The sequence below is a fragment of the Mastigoproctus giganteus genome, chromosome 13 (genome assembly GCF_048544385.1).
Source record: "Mastigoproctus giganteus isolate SK-2022 chromosome 13, ASM4854438v1, whole genome shotgun sequence".
Classification (NCBI taxonomy): domain Eukaryota; kingdom Metazoa; phylum Arthropoda; class Arachnida; order Uropygi; family Thelyphonidae; genus Mastigoproctus; species Mastigoproctus giganteus.
Window position 1 is genome coordinate 54927935 of NC_143587.1, and position 27727 is coordinate 54955661.

The 27727-nt window shown below is 35.6% G+C and overlaps 1 protein-coding gene across 1 annotated transcript in view; it reads right to left on the reverse strand.

The window, feature by feature from the left end:
- Positions 1-27727, reverse strand: part of LOC150076069 (alpha-catulin-like) — a 330340-nt gene that overhangs the window by 79470 nt on the left and 223143 nt on the right. The window contains exons 2-5 of the mRNA XM_090387250.1: positions 27189-27378; positions 18529-18704; positions 10750-10869; positions 9469-9558 (exon numbers count right to left, since the gene is read on the reverse strand). Of these exons, the coding sequence (XP_090243376.1) occupies positions 9469-9558; positions 10750-10869; positions 18529-18704; positions 27189-27378 (576 nt within the window). The remainder of the gene's footprint in view (positions 1-9468; positions 9559-10749; positions 10870-18528; positions 18705-27188; positions 27379-27727) is intronic.

The window sequence follows — 27727 nt, forward strand, 5'->3', positions numbered from 1 at the left end:
TGGGCTAAATAATAAATTTGGCAGAAAAAGAGTCAATTAAATACACTCACTAGCCATAAATTTAAAAACCTTTTGCAATTATCAAACCTTCAGATTATTAAACATGTAGTGTTCAAAAGTAAGTTGTTGCATGTCCCTTGTTATCAAAGTCCCTTGGTATCAGATAAATACTGTACACTTTTCCTGAAGTCAATTCAACCATGGGGAAGACAGGTGCTTACTGATTTTCAGAAAGATTTTATTTATAATTAATATGTATTTACTGCTACTTACTGTTATTAATAAATATATCTCAATTAATGAAGTTGTGTTGACTGGCTTTAAACTTACTGTGCAGTTCTTTGATTGAATTCTTGGGATGAGTTATAAAATAAAAAAGTGAGAGCTTTTCTTTGCCCCCAAACTTTCAATTTATATTAATATCAGTATTAGTAGTAGCAAACTATGTAAGAAAGCAAGCTTATACAGCATCATCATCAAAAAAAAAAAAAAAAAAAAAAGCCAATGCTTCCCATACTACATGGCCATCCCTTCTGATAGCTTGTCTTGTTCTTCCTTGAATTTATTCAAACTACCCATCTCTACAAACACCAGATGGAAGTTTGTTCCAAAAATCAACCACCCACTGGCTCAAGACAAATTCCTACACATCTACCCTGCAACAGTCCTTCCTCAGTTTGAATTCATGCCCCCCCCCCCAAACATATAGTCTGAGCAAGAGGAAGGATTCCATAACCATTGAGCTTACTCAATCCATTCAAAATCTTAAACACCTCAATCAGATCTCACATACAGGTGCCTAGTCCAGGCTCTGCAGTTTACAGAACTGAAGCCCTTCCTGATAAGAGTACCCTTTTGTTTCTCTCATTAATCTCATTACTCTTCTTTGCACCCATTCCAACAGATTCACATCCTTTCTAAAAAGAAGTCTCCAGACCTGTATGCAGTACCCAAGATGTGGCCTGACCACTATCTTATACAATGGTATAATCACCTCCTTATGCCTGCAGGCAAAATTCTTGTATATCACTGACAAAACCCCATAAGCTGTCCTGGTAACCTGTCTGCACTGTCAAATAATTTCATATCTGACTGCACAATTACTACCAGGTCTTTTTCATTCTCCACTTTCCTGAGTGTGGCAGCACATAGTTGGTACATTAATCTAGGATTACTGCTTTCCCATATGAAGAACCATGCATATTTAGCTATTAAACTTCAATTTTCACTTCTCAGTCCATCTACCTAATTTGTCTGAAACTTGTTGCAGTGGCATACCCTGATTACTGTGATTAACCACCCTGCCAACCCTCATATCATCTGCAAACTTAAGACATTATGCCTGATATGCCTTCATCAATATCATTAATAAATAGAGAAAACAACAATGAGCACTGAATACTGGGGTAATCTGCTAATAACATTAGTCCAAAAAGAGCACTGTCCATTGATAACCACTCTCTCTTTCTCTCTCTCTCTCTCTTCTCCCCTCAACCATTCCTTTATCCAAAGCAGTAACATGCCCTAAAGACATGCTACTCCAATTTGTATAACAGTCCTTTATGTGCAACAGTATAAAAAGCTTTTCTGAAATGATGTCAAAATTATTTTTTGCATCCAGTTCCTTTGTTACTGCATCATAATATTCAATCAGACTGGTCAGACAAGATCACCACTTAACAAATCTACAGTGCAACTGCAGTATAACTGCATTCCTATCTAGATGATCCTACATTATTTTTTTAACCAGAAACTCCATTATTTTCCTGAAACAGAATGTCAAACTAACAAGCACCCTTGTTAGTTTGACATTCTGCAATTACCCTTGTAACCTTTTGATTCCCCTTATAAATTGGGGATACATTTTCATATCTCCATGATAATAAAAAAAAAAACAAATCAAATAATCAAAAAAAAAAAAAATTATAAAAAAATAAGCCTGTTAATAACCTTACTGTTCTAACAGCAAAATGAGGGACATTTCATTTAATGAATATAATGAGGATTCTTATATATTTCAATCATTAACATCTTCCATTAGAGGCTTGTCCTGTAAGAAAGCAGCAAGATGATGCCTCTATATTTCTGTTTTATCTTACTGAAGCATTTTTAAAGATTGCTGTCTAGCCAGGCAAAGCAATACAGCAGTGCTCACTCTCTCAGAGTTAAAGAATTTGTTAAGGAATTTCTCCAACAAACTCATATGCCATCTTGTTTTTTTCCCATACACTGTTTATAAAAGTATTGTTATATAAAAGATAATATTTATTTGTAAATAGACTGTTTTGTTATTTGCAAAAATAATAAAGAAATTTTACAAAAAAAAAAATTACATTTATTAGTAAAAAAAAAAGTCATTTTACAAATAATTTTTTTCTTTTATAACCCATTCTTTTATTACCAAAACACATTAGTGGGAGACTGGGATGACCATGATCCAGTGGTACATGGCCAGAAGTAATGAGGATGTGGATTCTACACAAACACTGCTATGAAAAATGTATGGGAATTTTTCATAGCAGTGTATGTGATGCCAAAAATCTGGCTACTCTTAGTAATTAATTCAATATGTATGTACACTGGTGTTCAAAGAAAGTGCATCACTCCTTAAAATTGTAATTGTCATCCGAATAACATAAGTATATGGCAATATTGCTTACAGATTGCATCAGATAAGATTGACATGCGTAGGTGATGACGTAATATGGCATCAACTGTTACTTTCAGCTATATAAGCACACTCTGCAAGACTTGCAGTCATTCCTTGATTGTGTCAGGATGGCGAGTTACATGCAGTTGACGGCACAAAGAAAAAGTACTATTGTTGCTTTACATGATGAAGGATGTTCTTCCCATCATATTGCTTATAGAGTGTCTTGTAATCAGTTGACAGTGAGTAGATTTTTCAAAACTCAAGAATAGTGGTTCTGCTGATAGGACAAAAAGGAACTGGATGCAGAGTCTCTATGCCAAAACAGGACTGCATTTTTAAGTGCTTATGCCTTAAAAACCGTAAAGCTTCTTTGTCTGAGCTGAGAATGGGAAGAACATACAGGAGTGGTAGCAAGAGCAGTAACAGTCAGAAGACACCTCTTCAAAAATGGACTTGTAGCCCGTCGTCCTAAGAAAAAGCCCCTCCTCACACAAAAAATGAAAAAGGCCCGATTAATTTGGTGTAAGGAGCATGTCAAATGGACCCACGAGCAGTGGAAGTCAGTTATTTTCTCGGATGAGAAGAAATTTAACCTGCATGGCTCTGATGGGAGACAAATGATTCGCTGTAGACTTGTTTAAGAATGCCATCCAGACTGTATGGTGTCTACAGTGAAATTCCCTACCAACCAAATGATATGGGGGTGCATTTTGTATTGCGGAATAGGTCACCTGCAGTTTATAAAAGGTTTCATAAATGCCGGATACTTACCTATATTGGAAGGAAAATTGCTGCCAACCATTAGAAACCATTTCAACCTGCCAAGTAACTGCATCTTTCAGGACAACTCTGCTCCTTGTCATCAGGCGAAAAGTGTAAGTAGGCACTTCTGTAGTTACTTTGGCTTCATTTCTGCATTAGAGGTTCAACAGTAATGTGTTTACATTTGTTACAGGTGAAAAAAATGGTTGGAAGAATGGTCCATTACAACTGTTAGCTGGCCAGGAAACAGCCCGGACCTGAATCCTATAGGGTATCATGTGGAATTTGCAGTTGCCAGAAAGAAACCAAAGACCCTTCGTGAACTTCAGGAAGCCATAATTCGTGTTTGAAACCACGAATTATCAGTTGATTATCTTCAGAAATTGATCTTGTCAATGCCTCGACAGTGTGCTGTTGTCATCAGGGCCAGAGGCGGTTCAACTACATCAGTGGTTTTCAACCAGGGTGCCGCAACAACATTCTTGGGGTGCCGTGTAATTTGGGTTTAAGTTACTTAAAGTTATTATATTATAATTTTTTAGTTATTAGTTATTATTAATTAGTAATTTTAGTTATTAGTAATTAATAGTTATTATTATAATTTTTTTTAAATTTCTATATTTATTTCATTATAAAAAGGGTACAATATAAAGGGTATCTTTTTAATTTTGTGGTGATCTATAATTGATCTTTATTAAGTACCTCTATATAAAGAATAAAATTATTATATAGGTATATATTAAAAGTTCGAAAACCACTGTGTTAGGTATTTCTTTTGGCCTAGGGGTGCTGTGAAAAAATTACTGGGACACTAAGGGTGCCGTGAACCGAGAAAGATTGGGAACCTCTGAACTAAATATTAGTTTGCACCTGGTGAATTTTTCATTTTGTTTCCCATTTAAAATGATAAACCGAAGCAAATTGAGGGCTTCTGATAACATTTCAGGGATAATGGCCGTGTTTACCAAAACTGTTGTATAAAGGTTGCAAATGATCATTTTGGAATATTTTGAGAGCATCTGTCAAATATTACTTAGCTTTGCCTTAACTATTAATAAATATCTTTTGTTTATATTTCTATTTGTGATGCTAGTCATTAATGTAACATACCACCGCGAAAAAGGGTTAGAAATGTGAAATTCCTAGGTGATGCTTTGTTTGTTATTTGGTTTTTAGGAGCATTAGCAACTAAGGCCATATTGCTCCAGGGATATGCAGTGGTCATTCCCTGACCTTTCCGCATCCTCCATATTTGGTGGTCAAGGGCTCGAACCCCGGTCTAATCAAGAAGCGTGTGCTACACACTGCTGCTCCTGCCCACAGGTGATCTAGGTGCCCCTAGGTGATGCACTTTCTTTGAACACCAGTGTAGTCACAATGAATATGTAAACTCTTCTGGACTTGGCCATCTCAAACACTTAATAATAAGTTAAAAATATACAGATCATCAAGTGCGAGATAAAAATGGTACTACATTTTTCAATTAAGCATAATACAATAATACTACTGAAATATGAAATGTCAACCCTGCACCAAAACATGTTCTCAAAGAACATCCAGAAATTATTTGGAAACAAATAAAGTAAAAAGGAGACTGATAAAACTTAAAATGTACTAAATTATTTATGATGCCAATAAACCAGTAAGTATTTGATACATTTAACATTCAGATCATCGAATGCTAATAAACATACTTGCATCATGAATCATTCAAAGTCACTTTGAAATAATTGTAATAATATGAATAAATTGTAAACTGAACAACTTTACTATGATTATAATGAAGACTATCTGCTTATGTGATGAGGTGCATAAATCTTGAACATGCTATCACAACAGTGGCTCTATTTTAAATATGCAGTGGAGTATACTTTTGCACTATATATGAGGGGCATTCAATAAATTATCTACATAAGATACTTCCTATAGTTATATTTCAATGATTCATGATTTATCGTGTTCCTATATATCTCAACCTGAATCATACTAATTTTGATCCCACTATGTTTTTAGGTTGTGCTTCTGTAACAGAAAGAAGGAAGACACCTGTATCAAATTATGGATTTGCTGAAATTGGAGCATTGTTCAGTAATCAAGTTCTCACCAAAGAAGGAAATGGGCCAAAGGCCATTCATGAAAGGATGGTGGCTGTGTATGGCAACAGTGCACTTTCAGAATACCAAATGAAATTCTAGTAAAAACAATTCAAGTGCGGTAGAGAGTCCATCGAAGATGATCCAAGTCCAGAAAAGCCTGCGACAGTGACCACTCCAGAAATGTGCCAAGCTGTGGAAACTCATGCAATGAACAGACATTTAAAGGTGTCCCAAATCTATAGGGAATATGACATCTGAGGGAGCAGTTATAACCATCCTCCATGAACATTTGGGGATGCCTAAGATCAGTGCAAGGTGGGTTACTAGATTTCTGACCCCTGTGCAGAAACAATTCAGAGTACAGTGTTGTGAGGAAAATTTAGAGCTTCGTGGAAGGATCCCAAAACTTTCATTTCCAGAATTGTTATGGATGATGAAACATGGGTTCATCACTGGGATCCTGAGACCAAATAAGAATCAAAGCAATGGAAGCCCAAGGATTCTTCCCCACCCAAAAAATTTCAGACAACAACCTACAGCTGGCCAGATTATGGCCACCATTTTTTGGGATGCTGAGGGAATTTTGTACATTCACTACTTAGAAGACAAGCAGACAGTCGCTGGAGAGTCATATGCATCCCTACTGTACAACCTGAGGGATGTTATCAAGAAAAACTTTCCGGAGGTGCGCTGCTTCTTCAGAACAATGCAGTAGTGCACAGGTCACATGCTGTTGCTGCTGCTTTGAAAGACTGTGACTTTACAAAACTTATCCATCCACCTTACAGTCCCGATCTGGTCCCCCAGTGACTATTTCCTGTTTCAACACCTCAACAAAAATGTTCATGAACGTTGGTTTGCTGATGATAATGAACTGAAGTCTGCTGTTTCTGCATTCTTTGATCGAGAGAACAAAAAATTTTATCTGTCTGGTATTTCCTCATTGCCAACAAAATGGAACAATTGTATTGAACTTCAGGGGAATTACATTGAAAAATAAAAAAAATACTTTTTGCCTCTACCGCATTTTCTTCATAGTTAGGTATACAATTTACTGAATTCCCCTCGTATTTCCTGTTTCTCTGACAACAGAGGTAGCAACAATAACCACTTCCTGTGGGACCAGTGCTTTCTATGCTGTTGAGGATTCCATTGTGTTATCTAATGCAGGAGTGTTGAACTGAGCAGTTGAGTGCATGATAGATACCTTTCAATTTTCCTTTGAGGGCATCAACCCTGTTCTTCAAACTCTCACATTTGCCTATCAGAATGCTGAAAATTTGCACTTCATCTCCTGATGCTCTTTGCATTGAAAACAAAAAAGGCATCCCCTTGGGCAAAATCATGTCCCACTAGAGATGCTCCTCAAAAATGCAAGTAGCACACATTATAAAATCCTGATTTATAGGAGAATTGCCATAAACAATTCTCCCCAAAACATTTCCACTACCTTGAGCTTGTTATTTTAATGCTCTATTCTAATGACGATGTCACAAAAGGTGATATTGTTGTACACAGTACTATGTAATATCAAGAATAGGAGATATGAACTCAGATTTACTTAACAGGTATAGGGAAATGTTGAGAAAAGCCACAATTAGGGTTAAATTTGAAAGTGTCTAAAATTTTGTCCAGACATGCTAAGAGGGAGTACATGATGAATGCCTTGTCAATCAGTTCTACTCTGGAGAGACACTGTACAATTTTTCTCAGCATGATCCGTGCTTGTTAACAAGAGAGAAGGATGGAACATACTTAATCAGAAGAACAAGAATATTTACTGATTCTATCAAGGTAGTGTTAAGTGGGTCAGAAAACTGCTAGTTTGGGAGGGGGATATACAAACTATTATAAAGACCCTTTTTCCTTTCTTCCTTCTTCAGGAACTCATATGTTCTGCATGTTTACAATAAATCTTTGCAGTCCTCATCTCCACTTGAAACAAATTCATGACATTACTAACAATTTCTTGACATTCCTTTGCCCAATATATAGGCCATCGCCTCAAGTCAGTTGAAAAGTGTGACATACCATTTCTCAAAGCTACTGTGGAATTGCATTTTTATTTTACTTCCTTTAGCAACTGTATATTTTTATTGCTCTTAATAACTACTTATTTTTAAAACAAAAAAGTTACAGTTTTAGCAGTTGACCAGAAAAGAACTTTACATGCATCCTATTTCCAACAATCAAGGCTCACTTGCTTTTAAAATAATGACTATTAAAGCAGGCTAGCTATACCTTAAATTAACTACAATACATTATTTTATAACAATTAGTATGCTCTTGGTTGTACTAATTACTCTGTACTAGCTACTCTGCAATAAAGCATTCAATTAAGAGACCTTAAGAATTCCACCAGTCTCAGACAGGACTTGACCCTAGACCTCTTCAAACGACAAGTGGTAACCCCCTACTAAATTTCAGAGAAGACCTCCTTTCCTGTTATTTGCTTAACAAGTAGCAATACACTGATAACTGAAAGGAAAATTAGCTACTTAGAAGAGAACTACAACCATCACTTGTGCTTTTTCTTAAGCTTAGAACAGTAAAGAGGAACAGAACAGAACAGATCCCCTATTCTACATGAATTTATACCTTTCATTTCTTTGTAGCTCACCTTACACTGTAATGGATAATCTCCCTCATGGGTTTCACATTAACTATTTATAATTCTTGTGAGTTTTTTTGCATATTTTTTGAACTGTGGTTCCATTGAAAAGTGGCAACTTTCAATGGCTCCACAATAGTTCCATCCAAGAAAATATTCAGTGAGTGGCAGTGCCATGTTATTATTTGTATAGTGTTCATTCAGGGAGATGTTCTATCTGCTAAGTTTATGTTTGTGCTAAGTGAAATTGATTTGCTTAACAATATCTTTATGGTGATGGCCTAAAAGAGTTACTGCAACAAAAATGCATCTTAGGTAAAGCATCAGCATGATTTTTATGGTAAAGTAATCTTTACTACAAAGACTAATGTGTCTTTTTAGTAAAGATTACTGGTTAGGTCTCTAAGGCTATTCTAGAAAAAGGAAAACTAAATAAACCATAAAAATAACACAGTAAATTAATTCTATAAAGTAATCTTTAATTTCATTCTTCCACCTCAGCTAGTTTTAGATTTTTACATTAGATTCCATATTTATACTTTACTTTTAAACAGTATATAAATGCATCAAGAGCAATTTTTTTAAATTGCCTTTCACTTGGGGCTGCAGTTGGTAAGCCTTAGGAGGAGTAGAGATTTTTCCTGTGAGGTAATCTAAGGTTTTTATCTCCTGCAAATATGCTCACTGGCCTGTAAAAACACACTTCTACAGACAATATATGCAAATCTGTATTTACTCTTATACTGGATATATATCATTTTATGGCAGTGAAATAAATAAATTAATTAATTAATATTAAATGAAATTTTTTTAAAAATTTGGATTCTGAATGTATAATCATAAAAAGGCTATAGTTATTGTTTAAGTTAGTTGTATTTACAGGATTGGTGTAGGACAAACAAACCTTTATCCACTGAACTTTTAGTATGAAAAATTTGATTCATATCATGTAAACTTGTCAAAAATTCTTGCACATATAAATAAATAATTTTGATTTACCTATAATACAATATTTCAAAAGGAGGGAATATTCATTACATAAACAGCATCTATATGATCGATAATGTATTTTGAATAACCAGAATTCCATTCACTTCAAATCAGTATATTATAGCTATCACAGTTCTTTTATTTAAAATTCACATGTTGAATTAATGTTTACAAAGAATTTTTAAAAATACTAAGACTAAAATCTCACTACATATCAGGTTTAACTATTACTAACCTCTGCTATGTGCATTACACTATATAAAAATTTGCCTACTACAACACAGAGCAGGCTATTTACATAGTGTATGCTATTTCTCTAATATATATCTATTAACTTACTGGGTGTGTGGTGTTACCTTGGAGGAAGTGAGTAACATCATTGTTGACCGTTCTAAAATTTGCCTTGCTGCAGCCATCTGAAAACGCCGCCTCTCCTCCTTCATATCCTGAAAGAAGACAAGACATTAAAAACAAAATATGGCAATTATGTACGTGAGAGTGATGAGAGATTTAATTCATATTAAATGAAAAGAAAGCAGTTAGTTTCTTGATTTTTATAGTTATAGTTTCTAATTTCCAAATTGTGTTCCTTAATAGATTCTCAATATTCTATAGATTGCATTTAAGAAGATGACAATTTTTTTGCTAATTTTTTTTAATATTTTTTTTAAATCATTAAAAAGTATTTTTTAAATTTAATTTAAAATATAAAATTTTATTAAGAAAATTATAGGCACATTCATAATTCATAGCACTACAATCTTTTCTGAAAAAATTTTAAAAATCTGAATATGAATTATCAGTATAACACAAAGCACCATTTCAGACAGAGAGTAACCAAAAATAATTAAATACTGTTGAAACTCTTGGCCTAAGTTTCAATCATTTAAATGGATTTTACTTTGCAAAAAAAAAAAAAAAATATCCTTTATAGAAAAGGTCCAAGACTGGAAAGTATAGAAAGAATCATTTGCTAAAATTGTAAACTACATTAGGTTCCATAAAATCTGATCACTTTCATTATTTGAAAGTGATCAGATTATGTGGAACAAACTCTGTTAAAAGGCATGCTAAAAATGCAGGTTTAATGCATGTTAAATAAAGGTTTGAACAACAGCAATAAAGTAACACTTCACTGTGTTAAAGATGAGAATTTTAAGAGAGATTAATAATTCTTTTAAAATATATTTATTCTATATCTTTTTATATTTGTAGTGTTGTTCTTTAATTAACCCTTTCCACAACCACTATATGCCATTCCCAGTGCAAAACAATTTATAGAGATACCAAAAATGTTGGATGTGTATGTTCTTCATGAATTCCTTACAAAATTACAATTATACCTGTCAAAATGTTTTAACAGTTTCAGAATTTCCTATTTCTATTCCACAATTGGTGAATTTTGCTAATTGTATCAGTAATATTTTGGAAAAAAAATTTTTTTACATATAATTTATTTTTAAAAACCATAAATTATTGCATTGTTTAAATTAAACCTAAAATTTATATTCAGTTTTAATTCATTATATTTTAACAGCTCTTAAAAAAACAAATTAATTTTCCTAGATAGCATAAATATCCTCAAAAAGCAAGTAGTTAAAAATATTAATTACATAATTATTGGTTACTGCCCTTACATTTTGTCTGTCTCCTGTTAAGTGTGCTAATTCAACCATTTCACTCCCAAACTGACTGAAGGCTTTTACAAATTCTGTGAAGTTAGAAACATTTTCTAACCGATTCAAACTGATGGAAACCTACACATAAAAAATTAAGTACTTATTAGGGCAAATCAAAAACTCTGAACAGTCTGAACAGTGTTAAATTAAGCCAAGAAAAAACAATAAACACTAATACAGAAGTATATTAAATTTTTCCAATATAGTGTTTTGGGCAAATAATTATCAATACTGTTAAATACTTTAACTCTTTGGAGGCAAACAAACAATATCACTCATGGCTAACAGTATACAAACAATCATTCAAGGAAACTTACTTATTTGTTTGTTTATTCAATATAATGGCTACAGCAGAGTAATAATATACAGAGCCTCAAAAAATGGGATGGAAAGTTTTTCCAAAAAATATTTTATTATTTTTGAAAATAACTATGGTGAAATTTTCTGTTTTACAATGCTATAGTACTGTTGATCATTTAAAAAAAAAATTAAGAGAAAATATCCATGAGCAACCATACTGTGAGAATTATGAGAGCCATAAGTTCAAATGTTTCAAGCTACAGAAGCTACATAACTACCAAACAAGTAGAGCTAATGAATCACTTTTATAGATCCTACATATCATATTGTACAGGAAATCACAAGTTCCCTCACTCTTGCACTTTTCCATAAACAGAAGAAGGTGCTGTTATTCATTTTTTAAAGGTGACATTATCCAGACTGATCATTTCAGGGATTACTTTATCAGTGGGTAACTCCACATCCTCCACATCTCTTGTTGTTGAACCATACACAGCTGATATAATCCAGTTGCATAGGTTTCCACAACAGGAGAGATATGAAAAAGTATAGATGGATGACTTCTGTGGATAAGTTCAGTATAAGTTTAATCCTAAAAATCTTCAAGCTATGCAAAGTAAATAACTATCACACAAGTAGTGTTTACACATCATCTTTGTATGTACAGGTGGTAGACAAAATAATGGATATTACCTGTGAAACATTACAAGAATGCACTAATTATGGTGTTGGGCCATCCTTTGTTTTTAAAACAGCTTGTATTCTATGTGGAATAGATTTAAATAAATCTTGAACTGTCTTAAGAGGAATATTAGGCCATTCTTCAGAGAGGAAAATTTCAGGCTCCTTGAGTGATGAAGGTGGAGGAAATCTGCTTCTCACTCTCATCTCCAAATATATCCACAATGGCTCAATAACATTTAAGTCTAGTGCTTGTGCAGGCCATAGAAGATGCTTAGCCTCAATTTCATACTCCTCAAACCAAGACTGGGCACATCTGGCTGTATGTATTGGAGCAGTATTATCTTGAACCCTCATAATATAAAGATAATCAGTGGCAGTAATTTGCCCTTTCAGAATAATGACAGGGCCTAAAGAATACCAAGATATTGCTGCCCAAACCATTGCTGATCCTCATCCAAGTATAATGGTTGGCAGACAGTCAGGAAGATGTGCTTCCTTTGGCATTCACCAAACTTAAACTCTTCTTGATATTGGAAAAAGTGAAAAAGTATGAATGATGATTCATCTGAAAATATGACATTTCCAATCATCAAATGTCCAGTTTTTGTGCTCCACTCCATCCTTCTTCCAGCATTACCATCAATAATGAGTGGCTTGGCAATAGTGACTCTGCCATAAATTTCAGCTTTATGATGATCTCATCAAACTTTTGCAGAAAAAACTGGATTGCTGAGACACAGACATCACTTGCAATACATTAAACAAACTGTACAGAGAAATAGTGGGCCAGTAAGTCAAAATGTCTTACAATGGGTGATTTTAACTTTCCAGATATCCACTGAAAAGTTAGAGTTGCCCTCGTGGGTTGTTCACTCACACACTAGCAAGGCCTTTGTGAATTAATTGGATGGGTATTTTCTACAGCAGCAGCATGTCAGAGAGGCAACAAGGGAGCAATATTCTTGATCTGATTATCAGCAGTGATTCTTCATGCATTAAGAATATGCAGATAAAAGAAATGCCAGGTGCCAGTGATCACAGTATATTAATGTGGGATTTACTTAAAGATGTAACTACAAGGGTAAGGGGAAGAGTTTTGCTTTTGTAAAGGGAGACTACAGTGGTCTCAGACAATTTTTAATTTCTATATAGTGGGACCAAATAATGTTGTTACCAACAACAAATTCTAAATGGGAAGCATTCAGGGAATAGTCATAAGCTACTAGGCTTTTCATACCAACTAAGAAATGCAGTTAAAGGCGTAAACCTAAACAGATATCAGATGAACAATTGAGACATATAGCAGAGAAGAAAAATGTCAAAAAGGTAAATGAAAACTGAATCTATTTAAGCTTTTTTTTTTTTTTTTTTTTTTTTTTTTTTGTAGTTGTTGGCGCATCGGCTTCAGTGACCATAATGCACCTCCCAAGGTTTTTGCAGTACTTTGATCCAAGCCCGAGGCGGGATTCGAACCCGCAACCTTTGGGTTGACAGGCAGGCACTTTACCAACCCGGCTAGCCCGGTCGGCCTATTTAAGCTATCAACTTCTATATATTCGGTGTTAAAGTGATTCAGTGTTAGAGCAAGACTACCAAACCTGTCTTGCACAGTGCAGTGCAGCATAGCATTAGCATAGGCACATGATGCAAGAAAGCAAACTTATATAGCATCAGCCAAAAAAAAAAAAAACACCCTTATTTCACCCATCCACTTGCTCCAAATGTTTGTCAAGTTCTGCCTTGAATCTATTTAAGCTATCAACTTCTACAACGACAGATGGAAGTTTGTTCTAGCAATCAACCACCCGCTGGCTAAAGGTAAACTTCCGCAAATCTATCCAACAACCATCTTTCCTCAATTTGAATTTATGCCCTCTCAGGTGATTATTCTGAGCGAGAGGAAAAATCCAATTAGCATTGAGCATGCTCAAACCATTCAAGGCTTTATACACCTCAATCAGATCACCTCGCAGGTGCCTAAGTCTCCAGACACTGTAATTTGCAAAACTTAAGCCTTTCTTTGTAAGAGCAACCCTTTGTTCCATTCATTAATCTTGTTGCCCTTCTCTGTACTTGTTCCAACAGCTCTACATCCTCCTTAAAATGAGGCCTCCAGACCTGTATACAGTACTCAAGGTGTGGCCTGACCTGACCATTGCCTTATACAAGGGGATAATCACTTCCTTATCCCTGCTAGAAAAATTCCTGTATATCATTGACAAGACACCATGAGCTACTCTTGCAGACCGTCTGCACTGCTCAGAAAACTTCATATCTGCCTGCACAATTACGCCCAGGTCCTTTTCATTCTCTACCACTGTCAGTGTGGTACTACAGAGTTGATACATTACTCTGGGATTACTGCTTCCCATACGTAGTACTTTACATTTGTCAATGTTAAACTTCATTTGCACCTCTCAGCTCATCTGCTCAACTTTTCTAGATCCTGTTGCAGCAGTGTACTGTCATTAGTGTCATTAACAACCCCGGCAATCTTCATATCATCTGCAAACTTGAACATTAAGCCTGATATACCATTATCAATATAATTTATAAATACAGAAAACAACAATGGACCCAACACTGAACACTGAGGGACTCCACTAATAACATTAGTCCACGATGAGCGGTGTCCATTGATTACCACTCTCTGTCTTCACCCACTCAACCATCCCTTTATCCATAGCAGCAATTTGCCTCCAATTCCACACTGCTCCAATTTGTGCAGCAGTCTTCCATGTGCAACAGTATCAAAGGCTTTTCTAAGATCCAAATATATGATATCAAAGTTATTCTTTGCATCCAGTACCTTTGTGACTACATCATAGTATCCAATCAAATTAGTCAGACAAGACTTCCCCTTAACAAACCCATGCTGTGTCCGAGCTATAACTGAAGTCTTGTCTATATGATCCTGCAATGCTTCTTTAACCAGTGCCTCCATTAATTTCCCTTAAACAGAAGTTAAACTAAAAGGTCTGTAATTACCTGTGTCTCCCTTTGATCCTCCTTTGTGGATTGGGGTCACATTTGCACATCTCCAGTCAGTGGCTACCTCCCCTGAGTCCAGTGAAGCTCTCATAATTATGGCTAAGGGTTTGCTTACTTCCTTTGCCGCCTCCTTTAATATAACTGGATAGGTTCCATCCACCCCAGGTGCCTTTCTTGTGTTTATCTTCAAGAATTTCTCCTCCACTTTACTCTCAGTTATTACAAGATTATCTAGATTACTGCCAGAGTTGAATACACCTCTGGTATTCCCCTCCCTGAATAACTCCTCATGTGTGAATGTCAATGCAAAATACTCATTTAGTTTGTTAGCTACCATTGTTAGTTAACTGTTTGTAAAAGAGGATGCATATAAATTATCAGGTGATACAGAAGCCTATAAACTAGTCTGGAAGATATAAACTAGTCTGTAATCAAGTCACAAAGGAGGTTAGACAAACCAAGGCAGATTATGAAAAGTCTCTGACAAAGAATGCAAAGAAAAGCAGGAAAGACTTCTTTACTTATATTAAGAATAGGAGGAAGGGGCTAAATTGCATTGGTCCACTTGATATCAATGGTTTAACTGTTGATGATCTTGCTCAGCTTACTGACAGGCTCAATAGGTATTTTGCATCAACATTCACACATGAGGAATTCTTTAGAGAGAGGGGGGTTGCCAGAAGAAATTTATCAAAATCTAACAGGGAGCTAAACGATTTTGTGATAATTGAGAGGAAAATGGAAGAAAAACTGTTGAAGTTAAACATTAAACAGGCACCTAGGGTAGATGGGATATATCCAGTTATATTAAGGGAGGCAGCAAAGGAAGGTAGGAAAACCTTTAGCTATAAATATGAGAGCAACTTTGGATTCAGAGGAGGTTCCTGTGGACTGGAGACATGCAAATGTAGCCCAATTTACAAAGGGGGGGATCAAAGGGAGACATCAGTAATTACAGATGTTAGCTTAAATTCTGTTTCAGGGAAAATAATGGAGTCACTGAGGGCCATCCAGACAAGACTGCAGTTAGACTTCAAACATGGCATGAGTTTGTTAAGGGGAGCTCTTGTCCAACCAATTTGATTGGATACTGTGGTGCGGTCACAGGGGAGCTGGATGCAAAAATAATTTTGATATGATATACTTGGACTTCAAGAAAGCTTTTGATACTGTTGCCCATAAAAGATAGCTGTACAAATTGGAACAGTGTGGAATTAACAGAAAGTTACTGCTTTGGATAAAGGGATGGTTGAGTGGGAGAAAATAGAGAGGTGGTGACCAATGGACACTGCTCTTCAAGGAGACTAAATGTTATTTAGTGGTGTCCCACAGGGTTTGGTGTTGGGTCCAGTGTTGCTTTCTGAATTTATTAATGATGATGGGTGTATATCAGGCTTAATGTCTAAGTTTGCAGATGATACAAATGTTGGAAGGATTGTCAATTGCAGTAATAAAGGTATGCTGCTTCAACAAGGAAAATTAGGCAGATGGGCTGAGAAATGGAAATTCAAGTTTAACATTGACAAATGAAAGGTACTGCATATGGTAGGACACAGTCATCTGACACATTCTTTCTTGCTGAGGGCTGATGACCCTCCTATGTGTGAGTCCTGTGATACAGTTTTATCCCTGAAACATATTTTAATCGAGTGCTCAGATTTTAATAAAATGCGCTTTATCGCTTTTAACCATCTGACTGAACCCTACACACTCAGTCAGATTTTATCCGACAATGACAAGGTGTCAGCTCTTTTTAATTTTTTACAGCTTTCTAATTTATATGCATGTATATAAAATAAGCCTTTTAAGTTTTTAGAATATATACCACCTTTAAACTTACACGTAATCTTTTGACCAGGTAACCTCTTTTACTGTTACCAGAATCTATTTTTACCTTTTTTCTTGGCTTTTCATAATAGCGACTGCTGCTAATGCGCCATAAAAAATTTTAAACCTAAACCTAAACCCTAAACTGCAAATGGGTATCAGTAATCCCAGAGTAATGTATCAACTGTGTGATACCACACTCAGGTTATTGGAAAATGAAATGAACTGGGGGTAATTGTGCAGTCTGATATGAAGTTCTCTGAGAGATGCAGACAGGTTGTCATGACAGCTCATGGAGTTTCGTCAATGATATACAAGAATTTTTCTAGAAAGGATAAGGAGGTGATTATTCCATTGTGTAAGGCAATGGTCAGGCCACATCTTGAGTACTGCATAGAGGTCTGGAGGCCTCATTTGAAGAAGGATGTAGAACTGCTGGAACGAATACAGACAGAGAAGTGTAACGATATTGGTGAGAGGAACAAAAAGGGTGCTCTTACCAAGAAAGGCTTCAGTTCTGCAAACTGCAGCATCTGGAGACTATGCACCTGCAAGGTGATCTGGTGAGGTGTTTAGGGCTTTGAATTGCTTGAGAAAACTCAATACTGATGGGATTCTTCCTCTTTCTCAGACTATGCATATGGGGGAGCATAAATTGAGGGAGGATGGTTGCAGAATAGATGTGTGGAAGTTTTCCTTCAGCCAATGAGTAGTTGATTTATGGAACGAACTTCAATCCGTTGTTGTGGAAGTGGACAGAGTTAATAAATTCAAGGCAGAACTAGGCAAACTATTGGAGGGAGTGGATAGGATAAATGGGTGCTTTTTTTTGGTTTTTTTTTCTGATGCTGTATAAGCTTGCTTTCGTGTATCATTTTCTGCTACTAATACTAACACCTAATACTAAAATCAGCCATTTAGGCACCAATGCCCCTGATAAATGGCACCAACAATTTGACCTCATTGGAATTCAGACAGGTCAGTCTTTTCAGACACGTATCTTTTTATATCACCTCTAAATAAATATCAGTTTTTATCATCTTTCCTTCACAGTACTACCTGCAAGAAAAAAAAAGAAAAAAAAAAAAAAAAAACTTGACTGCATGTTCATAAATATGTCATACAACATTACAAGAATTACTACTTTCATATTAGCTGTTTTCCTTATTTTATCCATCCCCTGTAGATATCAAGGCAAAACCAAATTTGTAATTTGAGGCAAATATTCTAAACCTAGTTACCAAATGACCAAGAGAAAATAATCTTTGAAATGGTCCCTAAATAATGGCATTCATTTAAAATAAATTAACGAAATGAAATAAATGAATAATTTCCATATAATGAAAGTGATATGCTTTCATTACACAGAAATGCTATTTATTTGAAGTGAAAGAATTAGGCAATTCATAATTTGCTTCACAGTATGAGATGTATGATGCTTTTCTGTGCAAATTCTGATTTGTCCATTACAGCTAAGTACAAAAATGATGAACTAGCACTACTTTAAGACAGTTATTGTGCTTATGGTATATCATAAGTACTACAACTAAAAAGAAAAGTAAATTTGAGGGCTGAAAACTAATTGCTCCTGAGCAACTAAGAAATACCACTTATGCAAAAATATGTATTAAAAATGGGAAAAATATCATTTAGGTTTAGAGGGCATTAATGAAAAATCTTTGGCAATTTCTAAGTAGTATAGACAAAGCAAAACCTTCGCACTCCAATGTGTACACTTATGCTATGAAAGTTAAGACATTTTTTAAATAACTATTTTTTAGTATGAAAATGAAGATTTATTTTTGACAATGTTATATCATTGTTAAGTAAATAAAAAAAAATACTCAGCACGATTTACTAATGGCCATGTCATATGCTTTTAAAAATTAAAGTTCAAATATCAGATGGTAAGAATTGTGTGATTTTGCTACTTACCCTATCTTTGGCACTAAGTAACTGCTTAACAACAACTGTATCTGCAAGGAGGAGGACGCATGTGACAGACGACAGTAAGGCTCGTGCTGCTCGCACCATCTTATTTTTATCTGCATAGGATCTGAGCTGTCCAGTTTCATCATGTTGTACATCACATAACTGCTCAATCATGACACCTAAACCATAATAATGCACAAAGAAACATTTCAGTACAGTCTGTGTTCACTGCCAAAAGAAATACAATTCTGAAACTCTCTCTTCTTCGGAAAAATTGCAAGAACAGTAACAAGTATTAAAGCTGTTAACTGTGAGAAATGTTTCTGAGTGGTATGCAAAGCTAATAAGATTAAAAAAAAAAAAATTATATTGACTATAATCAGATGATGTTTTGAAAAAGAGGAGTCATAAGATACACAGATTTATGAACTGTTACAGACTGAGCCCATTTTTTTTAAAAATAAATCTTAAAAGTAATGAACATGAAATTTATGAAATTAAAAGTTATGAACATGAATTTTTTGTAAAAATAATGAAAAATATTCATGCATAGGTGTTATAAATATTTGGAAAATTTTGTTTTTCAAAAATTCATAAAAACTAAGATCATGATATTCATTTCCATAAACCTTACAGTGATACTGACCAATGAGAAAAATAAATAAGTAAAAATAACTCTAGCCATGCTATAGCACCTCAAACAACAGCATTCCAAAGTTATATTTCATTTTTAGAATCCATATAACACAATGAACCAAAAAAAAAAAAAAAACCTGCCATAAATATTCAACCAATGACCATGTTATAAGTGCTTAAATTCTTGAAACTGCATCATAATCCCATGCATCTACTTAAGTTATACTTTTTTCCCACAACTATTTAAAAAGTTAAAGGATTTAATAAAGCATTTGCTGCCCCGCCCCAATTTTTTATAAAGATTAATTCTTTATGGAAGATTTTCAATTAGTTCACAATAGCAGTAAACTAAAATTTTGTATCAGTCCTTTAATTAAAACCATTAGGAGTCAAAGTGGGCAGTACTTCAATGGGTATACTGAACTTATGGATAGACAATAATGGATTATCCCTGATGCAGCATTCCAATTCACTGCAAAGCTATTTTATGGGATTCCGATAATAGTTTCAGAATGGTCAGCCAATTGTGATATCTTATTTACTTTAAACCAGGTGTATAAACCTGGCATTGTAGGACAGCAAGAATATTACAGGCTGAGCACCAAAGAAATGGCACCAAAAATAAACAGAGAATAGGAGTCATGGTCACGACTCATTGTCTATATGACATTCTGTCACTGTTCACAAACCCACAAACAATGGGTTATGCACTACACTAAAGAACATTTAGTATTTATTTATGTTAAACCTCAAACTGTAATTTTCCATACCCTGACTAATGTCGTTAACTACCCTGCCTGCCTTTCATCAGCAAACTTCACTGAAAAGACATTTAAATCAATCAAAAACATAAAATGCACTAAAGCACCATTACTAAAGAAAATAAAAATCATCTTTACAGAGAAGTATCATAAACCATATGAATTAAAACAGCAGATCAATCTAATAATATCAAATAAAAATTATAACTCAAATTGACTTGAACGAAACTGAAAAAAAAGAAATCAAACCCTGAAACCTTCACATAAATTCACATTAATTTGAATTACTGTAATTTTATTTGATATTATAAGGTTTGAATCAGTTGTCAAGAACTCTCTGTTTCATCAAGAACAGAGTGAACTTTATCTGAAGAATTACGTTGTTGTTGTTATTTGGTTTTTAGGAGTATTAGCGACTAAGGCCATATTGCTCCGGGGATATGCGGTGGTCATTCCCTGACCTTTCCACATCCTCTGTATTTGGTGGTCACAGGCTTGAACCCCGGTCTAATCAAGAAGCATGTGCTACTCTCTGCTGCTCCTGCCCACCTGGCTACGGAGGCACTGAAGAATTACGTAATGCTAAGATTGAGCTGAGGGAATCAGTGAAACTAACATATTTTAATGAACAGTCAGAAAAGAGATTTTATAAAGCTAATTTAATATAATTCGGCTGAGAAGATACTGAATTCAGATGGAAGGGATGCTGAAATTGTGGTATTCGGAAAAACTGCAGCTGCTCCAACATTTGAATTAGATTTAGAGCCATCTGTGTATATTGGAGAAAAATCAATATATCTTTGTTTGTGAACAGCATGAAGTTGTCTGACATTTGAAGCTTGCAAAATATTCTTTCCCCTTTGACAGAAGTAAGTGTCACAGGTCGGTATAGGAGGAGGAACCCATGGTGGCTGAGTACAAGTTGCTACCTGTTGTACGGAATAGATGGAAGTATTCCAAACCTCCATCAGTTCAAGAAGGCGAAGACCAGCTGGTTTTACCACACTAGGTTTATTTCTGTAGAGGTTTTCTAATGGTGGATTGAAAAGGTGGATTGAGAATGGTGGATTGAGAATGAATGGGAAGCAAGGCACAACTTTGTATCTTGACAGCGTACTTTAGCAATAGTGATTTCCTAAGTAAAGATAGTGGGGCTCATGAGCATCAATGTAAAGGCTATGTGCTGGAGATGTTCTGAATGCACCAAGTGCAATCCTCAATGCACTGTACTGAACTGGATCAAGCCAGAGTAATGTACTCATTCTGGCAGAAACATAGATGGGAGCTCCGTAATCAAGACGGGATCTGATTAATGCCCTGTATAATCGAAGTTGGGAGATACAATCTGCACCCCATGTCAGGGCAGATAGTGCTCCAAGTTTATCTTTTTTAGACAGGCAGTACGTACTTTTTTAATTTGCTCTAAGAAATTTAGCTTGTTATCCATGATTAATCCTAGAAATCTGATGTTATTAGCAACTGGGATGGAGATATTAGAGATATGAAGTTCAGGATCTGGATGAAACTTGCGCTGTCTACAAAAATGGACAGCAACTGCTTTCTGCTGCGAAAGTTGATGGCCATTGATGCTGGCCCATTGCTGTATTTTATTTAGTGATATCTGTAGCTGTCGTTCAATAGATCTCATGTTTTGGGAATGACAGGAGATGGAAAGGTCATCTGCATAAAGGTAAGTCTCTACAGTATTTGGAAGTTGTTTAGTGATAGAATCTATTCTAAGAGCAAAAAGAGTGGCACTCAGTACTGATCCCTATGGAACATCTTCCTGAATGAAAGTTGCAGAAAGGGCATGTTGGTATCACACTTGAAACGATGTAGTATATAGAAAATTCTTCACAAATATAGGAAGGTTGCCTCGCAGACCAAGAAAGTAAAGATCTTAAGTATACCATGGTGCCAGGTGGTGTCAAAAGCCTTCTCTATATCTGTTGAAACCATTACTAGATGTTCGTGCAAAGGCATTATGAATGGCGAATTCAGCCTTAACCATAAGATCCAAGCATGGCCTGTTTTGATGAAAGCTATATTGACTATGACTCATTAACTCTTCGGACTCAATGATCCAGACGAGTCTACTGTGGACAATTTTTTCTAAGATTTTGCTGAGGCAGCTTGAGAGGGATATTAGTCTATAGCCATGGGGATTGGTTGGATCTTTTCCAGGCTTTAGGAATGCCAACACAGTAGAATGATGCCAAGAAGTTGGATAAACATTTTCCAGAAAAATTCGATTGTAAAAGACCAGGCAGAGACGCAAAGTTTTATCATCAAGATGTTGTAGCATGACATAATAGATCCCATCTGGTCTAGCAGCACCATTGTGAGCTATTCCAATGGCATGCAAGAGTTCAGAGTATTGCAGAGGTTTGTTATATGGCAGAAGGAGGGCAGTTTGAAAGTTAATAGAACACTGTTCTGTAGTGTTTTTAATTCTTTGAAACGATGGAATATAAGCTGAATGTGCTGAGACTTCTGCAAAAGTTTTGCCCAAAGCATTTGCAATATCTAAAGGACTAGATAGATATCTGCCATTCAAGGAAAGGATTGGAGAAGGTATGGTAGGAAACCTAACAGAAAGCTGTCTAATTTTTCTCCATATTATTTTGGTATCAGTGTTTTTGTTAATGCTTGATGCAAAACAGGTCCAGAATTCTTTTTTGGCTAGCCTTTGTATGAAACGTGCTTTTGCCTTTGAGTTTTTATAATTTATCAGATTGGCTGTTGTTGGATATTGCCAAAACAAATTCCAGGCTTTAATTTTTACTTTTGTGCATTCTTCATTCCACCAATAATTATAATGCTTTCGGCCCGGAGGATTTGATAGTGGTATTGTGTCTTCAGCCACATTTAGGAGATGCAACTTGATGTTTTCTGTCACATCATCAATAGGCTGGAGACGGATTTTTTCCTCATCGAAAGATACTGATGACTGGAATTTTGCCCAGTTTGCTCAGGCAAATTTCCATTTTCTGCAGAGTTGAGCTAGAGGAATCTGTGCTATTAATAGGTTGCATACAATTGGGAAGTGATCACTGCCCATAGGATCATTAATAACATACCACTCTATGGTTGGGACCAGTACTGGAGAACAAATGGAAAGATCTATTGCTAAGGTATGTCCAGTTGGGAGCTGAATGCGAGTGTGTATGTGCCAGTATTGAGTATGGCGAGGTTTAGTGCCTCTAAAAAGCTTTCAATGAGTTGCCGCCATCTATCTAATTTAGGATCGCCCCATAAGGGGTGGTGCCCATTGAAATCCCCTAACATACAGAGAGGTGGAGATATCTGTATGAGGAGGTCTTCAAGATATTTTAAACAATAAGTATGGTTTGGCAGTAAGTAGATTGAGACTAGGGTTATTGCAATATGGAGAGTTATACGCACAACAGCTTCTATTTCAGTTTGAAGTGCAATATGTTTAGTTGGATCTTTGAATTTATCAAGATTGCTACACCACCATGGGCAGCATTTGCAGTATTATGATCTCTTCGATAACAATAGTTCTTTATAGAAGAAGGAGAAATTTGCAAGGTTGGATAAGTTTTCTGAAGACAAATGGCAACTGGAGAAAATCGATTAATTAGATCTTGGATATCATCTGTATTGCAACGAAAGCCTCTGCATTTCCATTGTAAAATACAAGGCATTATATGTGTTTTAGTTGATGGAGCTGATTCTGACTGCTTTTTGAAGGTGGCTGGTTTATGACGTTCCAATTTTTGTTTGTCTTTTTTTTTTAAGAAAACTGGCCGACCAGTGTCCATTTCTTCTTCTTCAGCATGGATTTCCAAAATAGGATCTTCCTGTATAGATGTGCCATCTGTATCCATGGTTGTGTCTTGAATATTTTTCATAGCATTCGAGTTTGTAATACAGGATGTGGCAATTACTGGAGGAGGAGATGCTGCTAGTATTGTCAGAGGAGTATTATTTGCTTGGTCTTGGATTGTTGCTTGCATACACACACTTGGTTGTAGCTCTGAGAGGACATTTCTAGCCCAATCAGAAATTGATTTATTAGTAGGAACTGTGACATCAGTTTGAACAGAGACAGCTTGATATTTTTTTACAGCATTTGCATAGGTAATATTTTGGTTTATAGTTGGTGCAACTATTTTTCTCACTTCTTGGTAACTAACTTTGTTCTCAGCCTTGTATTTTACTATTTTTTTCTCGGTTTTCTACTTTTCACATGCCTGGGAATATGCAGGTATGCAGGATGGTCACCTTTGCAATTTGGACAAGTCATTTTTGTAGCTGTAAAGTCATTTTGTATGTGGTCTCAGTTGGGGCAAACAGGAATTCCTCTACATACAGTTTGAGAATGGCCATACTTTTAGCATTTATAGCATCTTAAAGGGTTGGGAATGTAGGGGCGAATGCGACAAAATAAATAACCTGCTTTTACAGAGGAAGGCAATTTTGTTGTATTGAAGGTAAGAAAAACATTTCTGGTAGGTGCCAGTTTATTATCTTTTTTGATCATTATTCTTTTTCCTTCTATTACATTCTGTCCCTGCAGTTCTTGGGTTATTTCTTCCTTGGTGGCATTTAATAAATCCCAACTAGATGTGACACCCTTAGATGAATTTAGGGTCACATGAGGAGATATTTTTACAGGAATGCCAGCAAAGCTTGTTAGTTGTAAAAGCTTTTCAGAATGTCTTTGGTTTGTACTTTCTATTAGTAGGTCTCCTGACTGCAGTCTCTTCATCGTCTTGGGAGATCCTGCAATACCCTCCAGATGTTTTTGTATGACAAAGGGAGACAATTTACTCATAGGCTGACTACTTAAAGAGTGGGATATTAAGAACGATGGGCAGGGGGTGCTCCATCCGTTAGTCTTCTGTCTTTTTGGGTTTTTGTTTTCCATGTCTGCATGATCTGTATTTGCCAGGTTTGCTCCTTTCAGCTCTTGGCAAGAGGACTTACTGCCAAGGTTTCCAGCCTTGCCACGGGGAGGCAGGAGCAGTGCCGCCAGGAGACCAAGCAGTTAAAGTGTTAGTCGGTTAGTGAACTAGATATATATGAATAAATAAAGAAAGGTGGGCTTCCTTTCTGTGTTCTAACTTGTGGCTTTTAAAGTATAGAATGGTTTGAAAAATAAGATTGCTAAGAGAAGAGTAGGAACTTGGAAATAATTTTAATCGCCTTTGAAGAGCACTCCATAGATCGCAGAAATATCGCTTGACCTTGGATTTGCTTGGCACCCGGGGCCAAAAGGAGTTGGTTAACACATACTTTCAGGTCTTTCAGCCACACCTAGTTTCTCACTGATGAGGTGACAAAAATCACCAAAATGGCTGTATGAAGAGTGGCATTTGTGTTCATATGCTATTGAATAGTAATTCAATCACAGCAATGTCTTGCTTGTTTGTTATTTGGTTTTTAGGAGCATTAGCAACTAAGGCCATATTCCTCCAGGATATGCAGTGGTCATTCCCTGACCTTTCCACATCCTCCGTATTTGGTGATGACGGGCTCGAACCCCGGTCTAATCAAGAAGCATGTGCTATGCACTGCTGCTCCTTCCCACCTGGCTACAGAGGTGCCACAAGGTCTTGCTGGTGTTCCTTTGTTTATTAGCAGGTCTATCTATTCTGTCTCTATTTGTCACTTAATTGTTTACCCACCAAGCTATCAGTTGGAATTGTTGGTGGGTCAACAATTCAACTGAAACTTAACTGCTGCACCTCTTTTATTCAAATATAGCCCATCTTCAGAAAAGTAGTTCCTTGTGCTGACACTTTCAGGCCATGCCACATTAATGAAAAATATTATCCCGTGAATTCTGCACAATCTCTCCATGTTGGAACTGATTTAGATTACAAGACTTGGAATATAAATTCCCTCCTATCAACTTCAGTAAAATTACAGACATGCTCACATTAGGTGAATATGTCTGGAATGGTCCTAACTTGTAACTCTTTCTTGACATTAACTCATAACTAAACCCTCAGATTGCTTAATTTTAATATCATTAATACTTATATATATATATATAAAACAATATCACATTTGTTCTTTTAAAAGATAACTGCTCTACATCATTAATTTTAGCCCTAGGCAGATAACTCTGGTATTATTCAACCCATCCTTATTACATTAATACGTTCCCTGTTTCTATGACAATTGAGTCACCTAGAATTACAACTTGTGGGACCAGCACCTTCTGCTCCTGCTGTTCTCTTCCTGTAGCCGGACAGCACCTTATGAGTCTCCTGATTTAATTCTTTCCAGAGCATTAACTCTTTTCTTCAGGAAGTCAGGTTTCACCCAAAAAAATTCTGAGTTTATACTTAATTTCCATGCTTTCCCTACATCTAATACATAACAGAATTATCTGTAACACTACTGGGACCTTCCATAGATAGATTTGAATATATGCTGCAGTTCGTACAACAACAAAAGGGAAAAAAAAAAATTTCATAGAAGAATTACCTGCACCAATTCTCTGATCCGATACGCCAACTCTTTATAATATAAGGTGAACATGGTTTACTTCTTAAAATTTTGTACTTTACAATTTTATATGGAATGGTGATATTAATCAAAAATTCTCATTACTCATATATTGAGTGGGTCACTGTAGATTTGAAGGATGGAGGGGGAATGAACACTGTCTTCCTCCCCAATAATTATTTTAATACATATATATAATCACTTTATTAGTAAATCATAAATATTTACATACAAACAAAACAACAGTAAGGCTGCCCCAGTAGCTTGAAATAGAGGTGTTTACAGAAGAAAATCTTAAAATATCAAGAAAAACATATGACATAATACATATCAAGTGTCTGATATCAGGCTAAAACAACATATCCAACAGAGGGCATGTGTAAACTTTACCTCATTCATTATGACAAAATCCTCTTCTCAACAGGCATCCTCAAAGACACCAAAGCAGACTACAGATTGGGTTAATTTCCCAGGTAGAAAAGAATTTGAGGAAGCTTCCAAAAAAATAATTGGTGCTTTTCTTATTCTTTGTAATCGTTAGACACAAACAGAGATTAAATTTTTATCTCAAAAATAACAATAATAAATAAAATAAATACATACATAAATATAGAAAACAAATTCTGTTCCAATCCTAGCAGTACTTAAATGCTCTTGGCAGAAGGATCACCAAATATTTTTATTAAGCCTGTGCCCGTGCTTATGCATTATTAAAATAAAGTTTATTAGAATAAGTTTTTGAACTCCTTAAGATACAGTGCCAATAAAAAAAAAAAAAATCACCTGCTGCTCGAGCATCCTTACATGCTTCATACATCTCTCCTCTTATTTCAGGATTATCATCAGCTATGGCTTCACCAACAGAAACAAATCTCTCTACAGCAAAATTGACTGCCTGACCTACTTGAACAACTGCACGTAGTGTCTTCTCAGACTTGATGGGCTTCTCTCTTGCATTGACTAGGGTAGTAATCTGGAACAGAAAGCATAAATGTAAAGAATAATTGCAAATTATATTGTAGCAGTTCTGTTGTAAACAAGCTTTTTCTTTTCTACTGCCAGTCAAACTAAAAAAATTACAAAGTTTTTCTAATGGCTCACTTTATGCAATAAGTAATACAAATAAATACTTGAAGCATTTAATTTGCATGTCTTGGACATGCAAAAGTGGCTCTGGCACACAGGCCAGAGGACAGTATACCACAATCAAGTCACAAACAGCATTACATTAGATATGGGTAAATTAACAAACCAAAATATAAGGATAAAAGGATTAAAAAAAAGTTAATAAAAACTTTACACAGGTATATCAAAATCTATAT